Source organism: Scomber japonicus, chromosome 6 (assembly GCF_027409825.1).
Source record: "Scomber japonicus isolate fScoJap1 chromosome 6, fScoJap1.pri, whole genome shotgun sequence".
In the NCBI taxonomy this organism is placed as follows: Eukaryota; Metazoa; Chordata; class Actinopteri; order Scombriformes; family Scombridae; genus Scomber; species Scomber japonicus.
This window is the reverse complement of record NC_070583.1, coordinates 7,828,827-7,847,702: the sequence shown is the minus strand read 5'-3', so window position 1 is coordinate 7,847,702 and position 18,876 is coordinate 7,828,827. Positions and strand designations below refer to the sequence as shown.

Below are 18,876 nucleotides of genomic sequence, written 5' to 3'. Positions count from 1 at the left end.
TGTGTACTGGGTCATTTACACTGATTGTGTATTATATATCCTGTATCTGGGTATATTTAGGATGATTTTCAGAACGAGAAGAGAAAGTGAATTGATAATGGTGAGTGAATAGTGAGTAATATTAGTGTTTTCTGCACTCTGTGTAGATTGGGTTTTTTTCTGTGTGGATAAGGAACGAGATTTCCGAGCCTTGGAGGTTCGGTGGCGAGCCAGAAGGACAGGGACGGAGAAGTGCACAGCGTGGCCAGCTGTGGGATCCGCTTTAACCTGGACATTCACTTACTTTCTCACAGATAAGGAACAAAACACAAAATCTACCCCGGTAGTAAAAAATTGAACTGAACACACTGAACACTTACACACTGGACAATAAAAACAAAGGGGTATTTTATTTTATTTTATTATTTTTTATTTTGTTTCTATGAAAGAGCTCTGTTTTTGTTATTTTAATTCACTAAAGAAACCTGATGGTTATTATGAAACAATAAATGGTCAACGTTCATGCTCTCTCCTTTGATTGATTCAGGAGTCCGACTTTTACGAACCTAGAGATCGTAGGTGCAATTAGTGGTTTGTCAATCCAGACTAAGGGCGCTACACTGAGTTTTACAACGCATACGTACGCCAAGTGGAAGATCTCAGAGAGCATCGCTGGTCGGCTGGTCTCCTGTCAGACTGCCTGGTCCTGTGGTTGTCTGCCAGACTTTTGCCATGTACACACGTAGCTGGGTATTTATAAAAACGGATATCCCCCCCCCCCCTCCATTTTCAATAACATTGTCCACACCAGATCGTTTTCAGAAAAGGTTTCATCTACATGAACCCTCATAAATACCATGCATTAAGCCTAAACAAAGGTCGCACATGCATTTTCTATCGCATACTGTGACGTTCAGGAACCTAAAATCTCCAGATACCTGGCTACATGTGTACTTGCCCCTTGTCCCTCTCAATCATGATGAGTTGTAGGGTTGACAGACGTTTATCTGTCGAAAAGCTCTCATAGGTTGATGACATATGGAGGAAAAAGTCCAATTGGATTAGCTCACTGTTTAATAACGAGATCTCAGTGCTGGCCACACGTCAAAATCCTCAAAAAGGTCAAACAGTCTGAATGCAAAACTGTCACGTGCTTACCTTCAAGGCCTTTTCTGTGTACGTTTGCTTGACGAAAAATACAAGATAATGAAAATTTAGTTAAGAATTAAAATTGGTGCGCAAAATAAGATGAGGGAAATAATAACTAAAGATTAAAAGAATAAGAAAAATCTGGTTTCGAGGGGTGCAGCTTTTTACCGCAAAACTTTTTATCATCATTGATTCATTATTTAATCCTAATTATAAAATGCATACTATAATACAGTAACACAGAACACAGCATGCATTATTAGGGCATTGATATGTCATTAGCTTAATATAAGTTCTGACGTCCGAAGGAGACACCAAAATCTGTTGAATTGCGGAGGAGGACAGGCTGGAGATGGAAATGGCAAACCATCAGTTGTATTTTATCAGATTTTAAATGTTTATGTATTCATATGAATGCATTCAACATGAATGACTACAGTCACCATACAGTAGAGGGCTTTATATCATGAACACAGACAGTAAAGGTTACATTTGAATTTCTGTGCTTTACACAATACATTATATGACTGTGTGCTGCATAATAAAAGACATATTATGAATCTTCTCAATGAGTATATGTTTTATAGATGAGAGTGGGCAGTCAACACATTTTTAGCATGTGTTGAAGACAGAAGAAGTAGTGGGATTAAACACGTGCTCTGATATGCCATCTAGACACATAAGGTTCTTTGAAATAAATTCAGTTTTTTCTTCTAAGCCCTGAGAGCGGATTATTAAAATGTATGTAAAGCATAATCCGCCTGAATCGTTCATCGTCTCCTCACACAGTCTCACTCATGGTTCTCTCATAATCTCATGTATGTTTAAAAATGGGTGTTTCATGGTTTTCCCCAGGCTTATTTTGTGTGCTTGTACTGCTGTCACCATATATAAAAGGCAGAAGATAGTACTTGGCTTTTAAAGGTATGTTAAACAAAGCCGGATAGCAGGCTGGATGTGCACAAATACAGTGTAGATGATATTTATTAAGAAAAATGGACGTTGGGAAGTTCTGCAAAAATAACTTTAATAATAACTTAAGATTTTTCTGTTACTGCTGATGATGACAATCTACTCATACAATCAGTGCACCAAGTTCAACCAAATGTCATTGAATACAGACAGATTTGACTGACCCTTCTACCAGATCATAAACCTATAAACATAAACCACATGTATCAACCAATGTATTCAATTATTAAGAAGAAATAATCCTAACCGACAGTTCATGGACACACTTGAGTGGAAATAAAGATGATTTAACACAGAAAACAACGATAACACTGGAGAGCAGGGCCTAGTGAAAAGGGAGAGGAGCTTTTGTAAAGCCAGAAACAGCCTTGGGGGGTAATGCTTGGTAAGCCAACTATGCTGTCTAGTGAGGGAAAGCAAAAGTGAACAATTTCAGGACCTGATAGGGATGGCAGAGAGGATGATTCAGAGGGCAAGTCAAGGAAAGAGGGGAAAAAATTGATATGAGAAAATGAGAAAAGAATCTGAGTGCTTTTGAAGTGCTCAGATTCATTTTAAAACTTCATTATCTCAAAATTGGTACATTATAATCAGTATTAATATTTAAAGACTGAAGTTCACCTTCCTATCCCAAATAATTTGGACTAATGTGACCATGTGGGCAGCTAAAATGTGTCCTTTTTCAAACTGAGGACACATACTAATTAAGCTGATGCTTTGTCGGTCAGGTCTCTTCACTCTGTGGATGCCAATGTACTTTTCTTTTCCCCATTAATGGCATTTAAAACTGAAATGGCATTGAGATATTTGCAATCCAACAATAGAGTACCCCAGAGGAAAAGAAAGACAGAGAAGAGATTTAAATAGTGTCTCATTCATTTCTCCTAGACAACTTTATGATCTATGTGAGACCAAAGTGAGACTGTGGTTCATTTCTCCTGTTTCTCCTGAGCAAATCAGGTGCACAAAATCTCAAGTTGGACTTCCTGTAAGTTTCAAAAGGAGATCTTATCAAGCTACTTAAGTCTCAACTTTTGTGTATCTTTATGAACTCAATGTACTCTCAACCCAGCCTCCTCAATTCATACATCTCAGGTTGACTTCAGACAGAGCAAATAAAGAGCTCTCTGCAAGTGCTCACTGAATACTCATTCAATGTTATTAGGAAAATGCATGCATACCAGTAGATCCCCACTCTATGGATGCGTTATTCAGGTCTGCAGTGTTATCTACTGCTTGTGTAGCCATTAGTGTTGTAGCAGAGACCGAGTCAAGATATTTCATAATTCCTGCTTTATTTTAACTCAATAATGAGGTATAATTTCATTTACATGAGGCGTACTGAACCTAATTTCCAAAAATATGTGTAAAACCTGTTTAAGCCAACTTCATTCCAACTTTTAAAAGGTCTAGAGGGATAAAACTGGATCAATTTTGAGGCACAAGGACAAAAGTTGCACAGTTGACGGGAAGACAACAGGAAGGTTAAACACTAATTTTGATGTTAACCACCAATAATATGGAAGAGTTTATTTAAAGCAGTATTAATTGTTTATTTCTGTGGTTGCTTGGGGGCAGAGGAACACACTCTTAGTTCTATTTTTTGGTCTCCAATTCCTGAGGGAAATTTCTGTCTCGTTAGCTGCTAAATGCTACACTATATTCAACAGCAAGCTAGCTAACATTGTCTGAAAACAGCTGCCTGCTATGGCTGAAAATTAGGATAATGAGAGCTGTGAGAGTCAATCAAAGCAGTGAAGTTGTGGGCTGTAAAACAGACAATGAGCTGGAATATGCTAAAATTCTCTATAAAGCAGATTACAGGGAGCTACTAAAGCCATTGTTGATATAAAAATATTGACGTAGATATAACTATTTTGAAGCCATAGAAAAGACATTTTATACTTTTGAATGTGGTTTGTGGAATGTTTGAATAAGAAATAATGTGCACAATCAAAAAACGACTGGGAACTTTATCTGTAAAGAAGCTGCTGCATGCTTTCATCAAAAAAATTACACAAAAAAACTTCCCTTAGACTGAGCCTTCTTTGACTCCTGATCAGTTGTCAGCTTGGCAACAAAGGCAGCAGTGATTGAGTGTGAAAGGCTACAAGCTCGAAAATCAATGGCTACCTACAGACAGGAAAAATGGGTTAGAAACAAGCAATTCTACGTTTTCAATAATTGCTTTTTGTCTGAGTTTCTCTCAGCAGGAGTTTCTGTCAAATTATACAGAATATTAAATGTTTGAGTCTGTAGCCATCAGTTGCTTCATAATATAACTGTGAGTTATAGTGGTCAAACCCTATATTGATTTACATGTCCTTCACTCCCACACAGACACAAAGATTTAAATATATATTAAGGAAAATATCCTCCCTGTCTGTTTTTGCCTGCTGGTTAGACGGCGGAGATGAAGGGAAATGAACGGGCAAGAAAGAGCAGAGAGAGGCGCAGACACCCTGAGTCAACACTCAACTTCTCTCTCTGCTGGCTGTCAGCACACAGGTGGGAGGCAGCCAATAAATCTGTCAGTACGACAGCAACAGCTAGCCAGTCAGCAGGTGGCAGACAAGCTGAAAGGCGGACACACAGAGGGGTACGGAGACAGACAGACAGACAGAAAGGCTGGGGGGGGGGGCAGGCAGTCTTAGGCAGTGACCTCATTTAGGAGCCAAGTGGCCGGATAGTTGAAGCTCCTCCTGAGCCTTTCAGTGGTGCTCTTGTGGGTCATGATGGTTTTATCAATGATTGAATGGTTGGACTTAGCTGTAATACACTGGAGTTAACTTTTAAGATAAATATAATACAGTGTGAAAGTTGTTGGATTTGTAATGTAGCTTTTATTATCTCATGCTGATACTGTGGGGTGATAAGTTGGTGTGAGTTCAAGGCCTGTGGAGTTTTTCTTGTTTCCATCTGCCTCTCTGTCTCCTGGCTTCCTCTCCTCTCCCACCCATGAATTCAATCAAACACAGCTGACAGGCAGATAAATCAAATTCCTTCTTAAAGAGAAATGTCTCGTCCCGATAAAAAAAGAAGTCATTCCGCCCTCAGACTATATGCTGTCACATTGTTTACCTCACATTTTCCTCTGCAGGGGTCCCAGATTTCAGTTGTAAAGCAGAGAGGAGTCCGGCTCTGCAGCTGCCTCATTTTCAAACCACTGAGCACACTTGTTGAGTGCATTGAAAGGAGCTGTTGTTCAACAGCCAGACAATGAACAGTAATCCTTATTAATCTTTTTTTTTTCACGACTCGCAACCACAGTGAGTCTTGTTTTACAGACAACAACAAAGTGTCAGCCAGTAGATTTACATTTTAGACATTCTTTCCTTAACAGCAACAAATTTTCTTTGCTAAAGTGTCATTTTTTCAGATTGGGATCACTGAGATCTCAAAAAGAAAAAGTTCCCAGATCCCAGCTGGATCTGATCACACTGCCTTCTCAATCCAATACACTCTCAGCAGGAAATGTGATGTAAGACCTGAACCTGGTGGTCTGAAAGCCAACTTATTCAAAAGAGACAAATTGTACTGAAGTGATGTTTGTTTTGTGGAAGAGAGATTTTTTGTGTGAAAGATCACCAACTTCCTTGACTTTTTGTGCCTTTTCATGTATTTAACAACTCACAAAAATATCAAGGCCTTTCGGTACAGATGTGGACTTATTTGCATAAGTATTGGGATAAGTAAGCAAGTATTTAGTGAGTTCTTCCATCCTGTCTGTAAGGTCTTTATTTTTAATCTTACACAAACATATAGAGCCTGAAATATCTGAGTCATGATGCTGGCAGCTCAGATATACTGTGTGAAGTATTTAGAGCATATTAAAGGAAAAAGCACCAGCTTCAGACTGCTCTGAACACTTGGTTTCCAACAGTTTTTTCTATTTTTTTCTATTTTCAACTCAAGATGATCTGATTCTATGTATGACCACACAGGTGAACTGTCCCTTTAACTGTGGTCACCTGGGAAGCCAGCTAAACGCAGCAGACTAACCACAGAGTAACACTGCTGTTACACAGTGGGAGCACATAGCTAGAGACAGCTACTGGAAAGATCTCACACACACACACACACACACACACACGTGAATTTCAAGTAAAAGAACAGTCATTTATTTCCTCATTGAAGTTTTCTTCAAAATATAGTTAAAATCTCGTCTCGTCTCGTGGGTTGAGTGTATGGTCACACCCCTACAAGCCAACAAACACAGATGTTAAATACACAACACACCGTAAAGGCCCAAAAAGCATTTCTGTTGCTACAGGCAATGATGACTTGAAAACCTGACATCTGCACAGTCTACAGTATTATGTGCAGCACACATACATTGAAACAGATAGGTGTTTTTCTTTTGCATCACAATTCATCCTTGTAACTAAGAGGAGGCTGCCATATATGTGTGTTGGGAGGTTAAACGTTAAACAAAATAACTATTTACACTCATAAAATACATACTTACAGTTATAGACCAACTCTCATCACCTCTGTAATAGTGAGATGCCAATAGCTGTTTCAACTACGGTGTCTATCTTTTACCCTTTTTATCGTTCACCTTTTTTCAATGACTCCATGAGTGGCTGACGTAATTTAAAAGGCATGTGCGTATGTGAGGACGATGATGGTGTGTGTTTCATGCAAAAGGATGATTCAATCTCATCTCTTGCCCTGAGACACAGAGTAAATGAGCCCTGTCTCCTCTCTACCTAATCACTCCGAATGGAGTTCATGACAGCCTCAAGTGCCGACTGCAACGCTGCTCTGATTAAATCCCATCCACCAGTCCAGAATTACTTAAGATAATTATCAGACTCATTTCCATTCTTGTCTGCAGCTATCATTTAATTACATTATAGGTAAAGACATTGCTTTTACAACTGAGTGATGAGCAACTATCACTTTTGTTTACTGTGAAGACACAGTCACCTGGGTCTATTATACCCATACTGAACAGTTATTTTCCCAACACACCCCCTCACACACACTATTTGTCTGCAAAATGGTCTGTTTTGTTGGGGAGTGTGACGCCTGGTGTTCATGCTGACACCTGTGGAGGAGAGATTTTCATGTCCTACTGATTCTCCGTCCACACAGCAGTGGGAATCCTCTTGAAATGTATCCTGTGACAACGTCATTTTGATACCATCTGCTCCCACCAGGATGCATTTTATAGCAGGTCTGAATGGTTCCATGTTAGAATTAGGTTGCAGCAAATGTAACAAAAAAGAGCCTTTAAATCCGCTTATAATGTTATCGATATGGCTGATATATTTTAACAACCTCATTTAAAACCACCACAAATATGAATATCATGTTGTAATGAATGGCCATGTCTACAAATTAAAATATATACACTGTATACTGAAAAATACTCATAATTCATAATAATATACTCAAAATTGCTATGTCTGTTCTTTCCTTCCCTGAAAAATAAATGAATCCAAATGGCAATTTAATTTACTGTTCTCTCCATGTTCTCTAGGCCAGCACATTTCACGTAGACTGTCTTCTGATGTAGTAAACATTGAAAATGAAGGTGCCTACAATACCACATTTCATATGTGTCTCACTTTAATTTCTAAACCTGTCATTTCCTTTCAGCTGTTGTTGAAGCTCCATCTTTTTTTCTCCTGAGTTATAGCCAGTGGATTTACATGTAAGGATACTCACATTCAATTAAGACGTCAAATGTTTTCAAAACACTCTTTTGCTGGTGGAATATGGTGCTTTGCATACATGATAAGATGCCCTCTTGACAAAAGAGCTCAGTTAAATTACGATTTGCTTCCTGTCCTTTTCAGACCTGGTGAAACACGTATTGGAAACTGATTTGCATGTTGTGTCACACTGCTGCATATATCAAATTCATCCACATTTTGCATTTTCATTTGGTTGAGGACTTCAAAACAAGGTTTCTACATAATGTAGCTGCAAAGAGGAAGACTCTGAAAGAAAGGAAAGTGTGGAAGTCTAGCACAGATTCAGATTTTTGATACGTTTTAAATGTCACATTAAAATAGAAATTAAAGAATAACAAATAAAGATACAGAAAGCAGAATTAAAAAGATGGATCACAGATAAGAAGAGGAAGAGAGAGAAGGGAACACAGAAGGAACTGATTTCCTATCCGACTGTGAGAGTGAGAAAATAAAGGGAGACATCAATGGAAGTTTCCATGGCATCCAAAGGGGCAACAGATGATGACATACTGGTGACACACTGAGATGTTAACAAACTCAGAGACACATATGGTACCATCACCACACACACACACACACACACATAGATGCTCACCAGGCCTGAGGTTTCCTCTTGAGCAGACCCTGTCTCCGCCACTGAGAGTGGGGGCTGAGATGGTAGGTCAGCTGACGACAAACCTTCTCCATCGCCCCAAGAGAGTCGCCCTCCTATTGGACACAGAAACAAAAGTATACACAGACTATCAACACAATTACAGAGCAGCTGCTGAGGAAAACCTTCAGGTGGCCACACTGGAGGCCTTCAGCATTACAAGAACTGTGATGACAACAGCTAGTTGTAAGCTTCTCTGGTACAGTATAGTATGCTAACTGAATGGCATTTTTTAAAAACATTTTTATCAGTTTTATGCAATTCACAGGAAAAATAAGTCATAACTACATTTAAGGAGGCAACTGAGACGTTAATGAACATAGAAACTCAGGACTCCAGGATAATGTAAAAATCCTAAATCTTAAGGGTTATATTATGACCTCAATTATTTCAATTTTGTTGCTAAGAAATCACATTCTGTCTGTGATTTTGGTGGACGGCTTAGAATATTAAAATTCCCATGAGCTTCTGCAGCCGTCACTATTGAGAAGAAGCGAATCGGAGCATAATGCGAAACCCCAAAACATGACAGCAATAGTTCCATTCTAAGTGAATGATGTCATCACAAGAAATAGTTCCATGACATGTGTATGATGTCATCACTTTGATCCCCCAAGCTTTGATGCTTTGATACTGTAGTGATTTAAAAAATGTTTATGCATGTATATATCTGTAAATGTCCATTACTCTTAGCAAACTATTTCACCTGTTGATTTCGATCAATTGAGAAATTTAATTTCAGTAAGTGATAAACAACTGTGAGACAGACTGCAAAACCAGACACTATGGTTTCAAGAATAACTTGCAACCTGATGAACACTATTTGCAGCAGGACAATAAGAGGGAACAATGACCAACAGCTTGAGGAGTTAAGAACTCAGCTCAGAAGAGTAAGAGAACAATGTTCTTCTCAAGAGGAGAGGATCAATCAGATCTCAACCAAACTGGAGTCAGAGAAGAAAGAAAACCAGAAGCTGTGGGACCAGGTTGAGTATTTGACCAACAAGATCCACAAAGATAGATTCCAGAGAGATGAACAAAATAAACAGTTCGAGCTAGACAAAGGCGTACTTAACAAAGAGTTTGTCCATATGAAGCGGTACGGCAAAAAACTGGAGCAAGACTTGGCTGAGTCAATAAGCCAGAGAGAATTGTTGGAATTAAGGGAGAAGGAACTGCGGGAAGAGTTAGAGACGCTCAATACTTCCTTCACTAACCTCTCTCAGCAATATGCTGTTGTCTACCAGGAATGCAACAACATAAAGCAGATGTATGATGCAGAAAAAGAGAAAAATCTCAAAAAGTATCAGAACCTGAAGGTAGAGCAGGAAGCCCTCTGTCGGAAAATGGAGGAGATAACAAAAGATACTACTAAGAAGGAGGAAATTGTAGTTTTAGAGAAAAATGTATAAATGTGATATGTAAATAAATATATATGTATACAAACACACAACCACACACACACACACATACTGAAATTGACCACCATCCACAAAACTAATGAACAAGAAGCCAACAAAATAAAGCTAAATAAATCTGCAATATATAATTAATAAAAAAAATAATTAAAATAAAATAAAATAAGATAAATACATTTTCTTTTCTTATATCAAATAAATATGGGTTAGGCATTTTAAAATAAAGTGCATTACAGAAAGCTTTTGATTATGCTTTTTCAATAAAATAATTCCTTTTTACTTTTAAATTTAACTAAAACTTAAACATCTAATTCATTTCACATCTAATAACTTTATAACTAAACATCTCAATACATATGAACTATTTTCTCTGTGTGTATCTCACTGACAGTCGAGTCTCTCCATGTGTCCGAATGCACTGATTTGATTGGCTGATTATTGTCACGTGAGAAGATAACCAAACTCAACCAAACTGGAGTCAGAGGTATCTTCAGATAAGTTAATAAAAACATTAATTTTAGGTTATATTAAATATATATAGGTTCAAGCTATGTATGTATTATATTGCCCTTAGTAATGTTTAGTTACTGTGCTCTAGGTTTAGTACACTCTATGTTAATACACAATACACACTATAGCTTTATATTATACACCGATGATATAAATAAAAAGCTGTACTCTAATAGTAAATACATGTTCTTTTCATTAAAATAAGAGCTGGATTTAAAAAATAAACTCCTCACTGTTCATTTCTGTATATATTAATTTCTGTGGGATCTATCACTTCTCAGCGTGAGAAATGACCGTGTGAACTGCTTGAAATGCGTGTCTCATGAGGGGTCTGCTTAAGCTCAACCATGTTCCTGAACACTTCCTGTGTAATAACGTAATAAGTTAGCATGATGCTAATGCTACGTTTTCTTTCTAAACGCGGGGTTAGAGTTCCCATTCTTGACTAAAACAACCTGATCTCACAGAAATACATGAAATTACCATGAACTCTTAACACAGGATTCTGTGGTGGACGCACGTATTATATTAAATTTACAATCGAGTCGATTATGATCTTTTGTTGGGTGGACACACAAATTCCGTGGTTCAACAACGTCACACAATGGGTGGCAGTTAACATGTAAATTTTGCACATTATGTGCCACCACCACAAGATTCCATGTTAAGAGGCTGTGGTCATTTCACGTATTTCTGTGAGATCACGTTCGATTAAAAGTTCTGTTTTACAACTTTTCTCTCTTTAGAGCGCTTTTCTCTGGCTTATGTCATGGTCTCTCCACTGTGCTTCCTTTGTTCCCCAATAGTGCACCAACGAAGACTTAAAGTCCGTGTAAAGTAAGAATAAATATACAGTATGGTCTGAGTTTGACACACCACAGAAAAGTGTGTTGTTAACCACCCTGCCAAATTTGAATGATTACAAAAATCGCCAAATATATGAAATTAGGCTTCAAAGTTGTGTAAAAAGCAGCCTCTTTCTCTGCTCACCACCTCTACCAGAAACAAGGACGCTAGGTCTGAGAGCTTTCTGCTGCTAGCTAGGCAGCTAGCTCAGCTAAGTGTAGACTGTAGTAGTAGTAGTAGTAGTGGGTCTTAGCATAAACCCGCCCCTGCTGCTGTAGAGGTATAAATACATTCAGCACACACTACTACTACTACTACTACTACAGTCTACAGTTAGCCAGTTAGCCGCCGAGCTAGCAGCAGAAAGCTCTCAAACCTAGCGTCCATGTTTCTGGTAGAGGTGGTGACTTTGATAGGGGGCGGGGTTTGAGCGAACTCGACGGGCACTCCTACAGCGTTTGGGAGCACAGAAAGAGACTGCTTTATACCATAGACTGTATGCTTTATACACAACTTTGAAGCCTAATTTCATATATTTGGCAAATTTTTTAATCATTCAAATTTGGCAGGGTGCTAAACAACACACTTTTCTGTGGTATGTCAAACTCAGACCACATATTTATTCTTACTACTTCCGTGTAGTACACTATGTACTTACTGACATATAGTGTGCGAATTTCGACAGGATAGCATTAGGGTCAAATCAAATACGGCCATTGTGTACTTACTGGAAATGCCTGCAAATTATGACTGCTTCTTTGTTTTTTAAATTACGAATAGTTAATGCTCGGTGGAGCATTACCACCATCATTTAACCACAATTGTCACCCAACAAAACATCCATTCAATTGTATTTTATTGTTATTATTTTTGTTGTCTTATATTTATTGAAAGTGATATTTTTTCACAGGTTTCACGCTGCAATCTATGCCAAAGATGTGCCCTTCTCCTACTGGCTGAAAACATACTGGTATGTATGCTTTGTTTATGTGATCTACATTGCACTCAGAAACTTTCAAACTAAAGTTTCTTATGTTATGTCTGTGCTCTGGCTATACTGATCATAACATATAAGCATATAATGTTATAACAGTGTGTATGTATAGGTGTCAGAATACATCTGCACATTTATGCAGTGATGTATTACGATCCTTTGAAAAATACCAATACAGCAATGTAAAAATGTATCCTTTACAAGTAAAAATCACACTAGAGTAAAAATAAATATAATTTTAAGTCATTTAAGTTCTAATTGGTCTTTACTCCAACATACAGTGACAACATAAGACTGAAAGCAAAGGTAACAGAATAGACTAGTGCTGTGCGATATGGACAAAATTTTATATCCCAATGTAGTAATTTTATATCCTGATAACGATATATGTCCCAATGTAGTATTTTCGGCACCAATTCCTCTTTGGGTTCTGTTTCCACTGTGTTCTCCACCAAGCTCTCCACCTCTGCCATGTTGTTTATATCTATGCTCCCCTAGCAGTGCAGTAAACGAGTCTTTGTGGGTGACGTAAAAATGCTACCGCATTGTAGTAGTGTTGCTGCAGTTACATTAGCCTTCATTCATTGTTCATATAACATGAACTCACATCATACATTTGGATTAAACGACGGTCATTCCAACGTTGAGTTGTACTTTACACTGCGTACCTAAACCACAACCGTAGTAACGTTAACATTGGTTAGCAGTGTTAGCTGCTAACGTTAACATTATGGTAACAACAGAGCTAACCCAGTTCCCCACACATAAAAATGATGTTATGAACGATAGAGGGTTATATCCTACGGTGGACATTTTTATATTGCACTACAATATATATAGATTTTTTTATTGTTTGACTTATATTCAAGTTGGCTGTATGGAAATACTTCGGCTACTGTAAAAAGACAGACGGCCGCGGCTTGGAGGAAGAAGGTCCCCCAACATGCAAAACGTGCTTGCGGACAGTGGCAGCCCGAGAATACATCCAAGTCTCCTAAAACTGTTGAGATTCAGTTTTAAGCTCCTGCCTGCATTTATTTATTTATTTTTATTTATCTTAGATGTGTTTTTACCCTTTTCAATTGTTTATGTTCTGATCTTGAGCCACAGGTTAAGTGATTTATTTGCATTTTGTGTTGTTTTTTTCACAAAAGAGAATTCATTTATGTCGTGTCTTGAGTTGCAGGTTTAGCCTCAGTTAAAGGACTGCACTTATTTTTTTTTTAATTATTTATTATTTAGAAAGATTTCAGTTATTTTTTTATTTTAAATACATATTTACTAATGTTCGATCATGTTCTATATATGTTTAAAAATAAAAGACTGTTCAATGGGGAAAAAAAATCTTTTTTTTTTTTTTTTTTTTAAATACAGACATTTCAAAATATCACATTTTATAGCTGTAATCATAATACTGTGAAACCATGATATTTTTACCTAAGGTTATCATACCGTCAGAATCTCATACCGGCCCATTCCTACATTCAACAGAGCTTAGTGTTCAGTCATCCATCAATCATACAGCACATAAGCCAAGGAAAAAAAGAACAATCCAATGTAAACAAGTAGTGACAGGTATGTATTTTGTATTCAGGTATATAATGTGTATATGGCTTTGATGCAGGGTTGTACAAAGGAATAGGAAAGCAAAGGGAAACGTCAAGTTGGACATAACATTATCACAGAGTAAGACAGCAATGAAGTGTTGCAGCAGCAATAGACAGCAGAAAGATACAAGGATATAATTAAAGAGTTTGAGGACCAATGGAGCAAAGAATTAGCACACACCTTCTCTCAACGCCAACTTTCTGACATGACAGGACACACATACACACCCCTCACATCCCTGACTAACTGCTATCTGCTCCACAGCAGCTCTTGATGACACATCCATCATCATACAACCTGATCATGATTCGGACTGTTTGCTTGGCATAGAAGAAAGCCAATCATAGGATCATGAACCCAGATTCAAAACAAAACCTGTTAGTACTGTATGTTCTCCGTTTATCAGTATCACCAGTTGTGGCTCTGGAGGTTGTGACTTAAATGTGGAGAAAACTTAGAAGGCTGATGTTAACATGCAAAGCTTCTTGGATTGCAAGGGCATGAGAATTGTTCATATGAATGTGGGTAGTATTGAATTCACAATGGACTATATTAAAGTGTCGGTACAGCAAAGTGACCCTGACATTTTAGTGTTTTCTGAAACGTGGTTATCAAACAAAGTTGAAAATCCTGGTATTTGTCTTGACAACTGTAGTGTTTTTCAATGTGATCGGACTATAATTTATATTAGTTATTGCTTATCTGTTCTTATTTGCTATTTCTATTTGCTGATGATGTTTATTGTTTTTTATATTTTAATTGTATAGTAATCAGGGTGTCCTTGTAAAAGAGAACTTGCTCTGAATGGCCTACAATGTATACAAGGTTTGAATGAATCAATGAAACACATGTGCAAGGCTGGGGAACATTACACGCGTGGAAGTCTGTAATCACTCTCTTTTTGCTACCTGGAGAGCTACATTTCATTCACTTCGTGCCATTATGCCATTGAAGTGTATGTTCACATACTCAAACATTCATATAATAGGATGAAGGATGTTACCATGTATACCTATTTTCTATGATAAAGGCACCCTCCCCCCTCAACTCGACAGACTAAATTACAGTTGTGACATTACGTCTCTTGGTGACACAAAATAATGATGAAGCATAAATGTATGTATCTGTTTACTACTTTGTATAGAGAGCCCTACTGAGTTTTCATCACAGTGAACGAGGAAGCAATTTCAGACACAGATACATAGTTACTGATACACTGCCTCAGCTGTACCCATCTGCCTCAATGTCACCACAACCTCTGCTGTACCATAACTGCATATATGTATGTGTGTGTGTGTGTGTATGAGGTTTCCACCATTTAAAATGCATTTATTCAGGAGGTGAGTCAGGTTTGCAGGTCCCCTTTATCCAGTCTAAAACAGATGGCATGGGGAAGAAGTGATATAAACAAAGACATTCAGTGTTTCTTAAACTGTGAGGTACCACACTGTGTTATTCAGGCCAGTGTTTGTATTTTGGGCCAACTTGGCAACATACTGAAGGGTGAAAGTTGGATAGCAAAGCAGAAAATCAATTTTCTAGCAGAAAGCATTTGTGAAAGTCAATGAATGAATAGACAGAGGGAAGCCGAGAAAAAGTTCCTCCACTTCGTTTGCTGCCAAATTAATTTCAAACTAAATGAAGCGATAATGGTTTGCACTGAGACACTGTGAAGATGTTCTTGTAAATGTATGTGTGTGGTCAGAAGTTGCAAAATTGAGGAAACTTGATATGGTCTGGTAGTAATGCTAATGTAACAGTCTTTAATAAAGTTTGACTGTGTTTCAGCAACAATATGATAAAGTCTTGTCTTCACTCTGTTTACATAAGCCATGGCTAAGCTTTTATAATCAACTGCTAGAAAAGTAATACCTCGTTTTATAATTTTCTCTCTTTTTCTGATCAATACATTCTCTGTACAAATAAGGGGTTTTGAAAAATATCCCCAAAATGAATACAATACTCAACAGAAAGACGATCAGTCCCTGGTGATTTTCCATTTTTCATTGAGAAAAGAGCTGTTTTTATTTCATTTATTGTTAGATAGGAATCAAACCTTAACCCATTTCAAGAACCTTGTAAATAACAAGAAATGTGTTTCTGATGTTACTGATAAAACTTTCACTGGGGCAACCATTGAATTCAGATGTACACAAATTACCATAAAAGGAGGAGACATCGTTGGAAATTAATATGAACTTTTTTCACATGAACATACACTGATGTGAAGCACCGTCATGGCATCTCTACATATCAAAGCAGGAACAGCACAGGTGTAATTAATTACATAAAAAATGGCTTCCTTCAACTTTTTTGTGTTGTCCCAAAGTGGCCAATTAGGTTCAGTATGTGCTGGTCCTGAAATAGCTTAAGTGCTAGATGGATTGTCATGAAACTTTGTACAGACCCTCATGTTCCCCTGAGGATGACTTCTGATGATTTTGGTGGTTTCTGCCAGTGCCATCATAAGATTCACATTTGCTGCTTTGATTGAAATGTCTGGATTTCTGTTGGATAAATTGGTTTCGCTACACACATTCACGTCCTCTACAGGATGAATTGTAGTGACTTTTGTGAAACCTTAACATTTTAGCACCATAATCAGGTCAAAATTTGTCCAATAGGCTACTTCGGTTTATAACCAAATGCCATTAAGTCACATCAGCAGTATTTTTGTTTAGTGCAAATTCGCAATTTATACCATTCTAGCATGCTAAAATACGATGATGAACACTGTAAACATAATAGTACATGCACACATTAGTATTATCATTTTTGAGAATGTTAGCATGCTGACGTTAACATTTGGCTTAAAGCATTGCGGTGCGTAAGTGCAAATCTGCTGGTTTGGTAAGCTAAATGCATTTATTGATTAGCTCGATTCTAATTTATATGCATTTTTCTTTGGAAGATCCAATAATTACCCAATAATGATTTGTTACAGCAGGCCACACCCCTCACTTCCTACAACAGACTTTTCTAGCTTAGTTGGGTTTTTTTTGTCACATACAGCCACAAATGAATGAATGGAGCTTTAAATTAGAGTTGTGAAGCGTGAGAGGTCACAACTTCGAGAAATGTTTTGACCTATACTGTCTTCCCATTTCAAATATTAAACAAACTCCTTAATGTTAATGGACATAGAAACTCAGGACTCTCCAGGATAATGAAAACTACCTCCAAAAGGTTTATATTATATTATGACTTCAATGATTTCAAATTTGTTGCTCAGAAATCATTCTGATTTTAGTGGACGGCTTAGAATATTAAAATTCCCATGAGCCTCTGCAGCCGTCACTATGGAGGAGAAGCGAATCAGAGCATAATGCCTAACCCCAAAACATGACAGCAATAGTTCCATTATAAGTGTATGATGTCATCACAAGAAATAGTTCCATGTCATGTGTATGATGTCATCACTTTGACCCATAGACTGTATAAAAGAAATGCACGTAACATCCATGACATCACCCATTGGTTTGTGGACTGCTGCTCGGAAGCCAATAGTATCGAATCTGGGCAGCACCATTTTGAAAATTTCAGGCGTATGCCGGGAAAAAAAGAACACAGATTCTACTTATATGGGCATGAGGCGGAGTCATGGGCGGAAGTATGGGCGGAGCCAAGAGGTTGCGATTGGTTGCGAGGGCTGGATCTCGAGGACATTGGTCAATCAACCTGTCAATCACGACGTAGCCACTGTTATACTACTGTTTACTACTGTTATATGTTGGATAGATGTATTTCAAGTAATTCTATTAAGTATCTGCACTAAGTATAGAAACAATAGAAGTTCAACACTCAGTTTGTACATCTGTATTTAACTGGGAAAGTATTAATACGCAAGCCGTTTTTCCGACCAAGCGGCCAATGTGAGTCACGCATGCGCAGTCTTCATTGTTTTTTTTAAATTATAAACTTTATTGATATATCCTGATCTGAGTTAGCGGCTGATGTGACTGAGACTTTTTTCTTTTTACTTAGACTTTATATATTTTTTAAAAAGCCCTTAAAGGAAATATTCATTAGTATTAATGTGAAAAATACACAGACACACAAACTTTCCTCGGGTCACGTGTGTAATGACCATAGACTGTATAAATGTAATGACTTACAGCTCTACACTCCCTCTGCTGGAGCCCTGCAGTAACTACACAACACTACTGCTGCTGTTAGATTAACATTATACACATAAAAAATGAGGAAACACAGAAATAACTCTTCTCACAGTACTGTAACTGACAAAACAATATTTAAAATACAAGATAAACTATAATCTTAGAGATGTAAAAAGCACTCAAAAGTTTGGAGAAATAGAAGAGGAAGGGAGTGGAGGGGCTGGGACAGAACTAGAAAGGGTGATACCTGTGTCTTTAAAAAAGTATGAAAGAGTGCACATCAAACGTCAGATAAATCTTGGCCTCTTTTTCAAACAAAACTGTTCCAAAATCAAAGTTCTACGGATGTAAAATGGATGTAATGTTAAAAACTTCTGTTAGTTTATACCATTCTTAATTGAAAAAATATAAAATATATATTGTGCTTAAAGCACAATATAAATATATAAATAAAAAAGATAGTTAGATAAAATAGTATGTATATATACATATATATGTCTATATATATCTATTGGGTTGTTAGTTTATACCATTCTTAATTGAAAAAATATAAAATATATATTGTGCTTAAAGCACAATATAAATATATGAATAAAGAAGATAGATAGATAAGATAGTATGTATATATACATATATATATATATATATATATATATATATATATATATATATATATATATATCTATTAGGGTTGGTCCGATGGACGATGGCATCGTTACCCGATGTGAGTTTGTGCTCAGAAATCATTCTGATTTTAGTGGACGGCTTAGAATATTAAAATTCCCATGAGCCTCTGCAGCCGTCACTATGGAGGAGAAGCGAATCAGAGCATAATGCCTAACCCCAAAACATGACAGCAATAGTTCCATTATAAGTGTATGATGTCATCACAAGAAATAGTTCCATGTCATGTGTATGATGTCAT

The 18,876-nt window shown here is 37.3% G+C and overlaps 1 protein-coding gene across 1 annotated transcript in view; it reads right to left on the bottom strand.

Annotated features, from left to right (window-relative positions):
* lrrc75a (leucine rich repeat containing 75A) overlaps positions 1–18,876 on the bottom strand; it is a 72,073-nt gene that overhangs the window by 21,465 nt on the left and 31,732 nt on the right. The window contains exon 3 of the mRNA XM_053321019.1: positions 8,401–8,513. Within this exon, the coding sequence (XP_053176994.1) occupies positions 8,401–8,513 (113 nt within the window). The remainder of the gene's footprint in view (positions 1–8,400; positions 8,514–18,876) is intronic.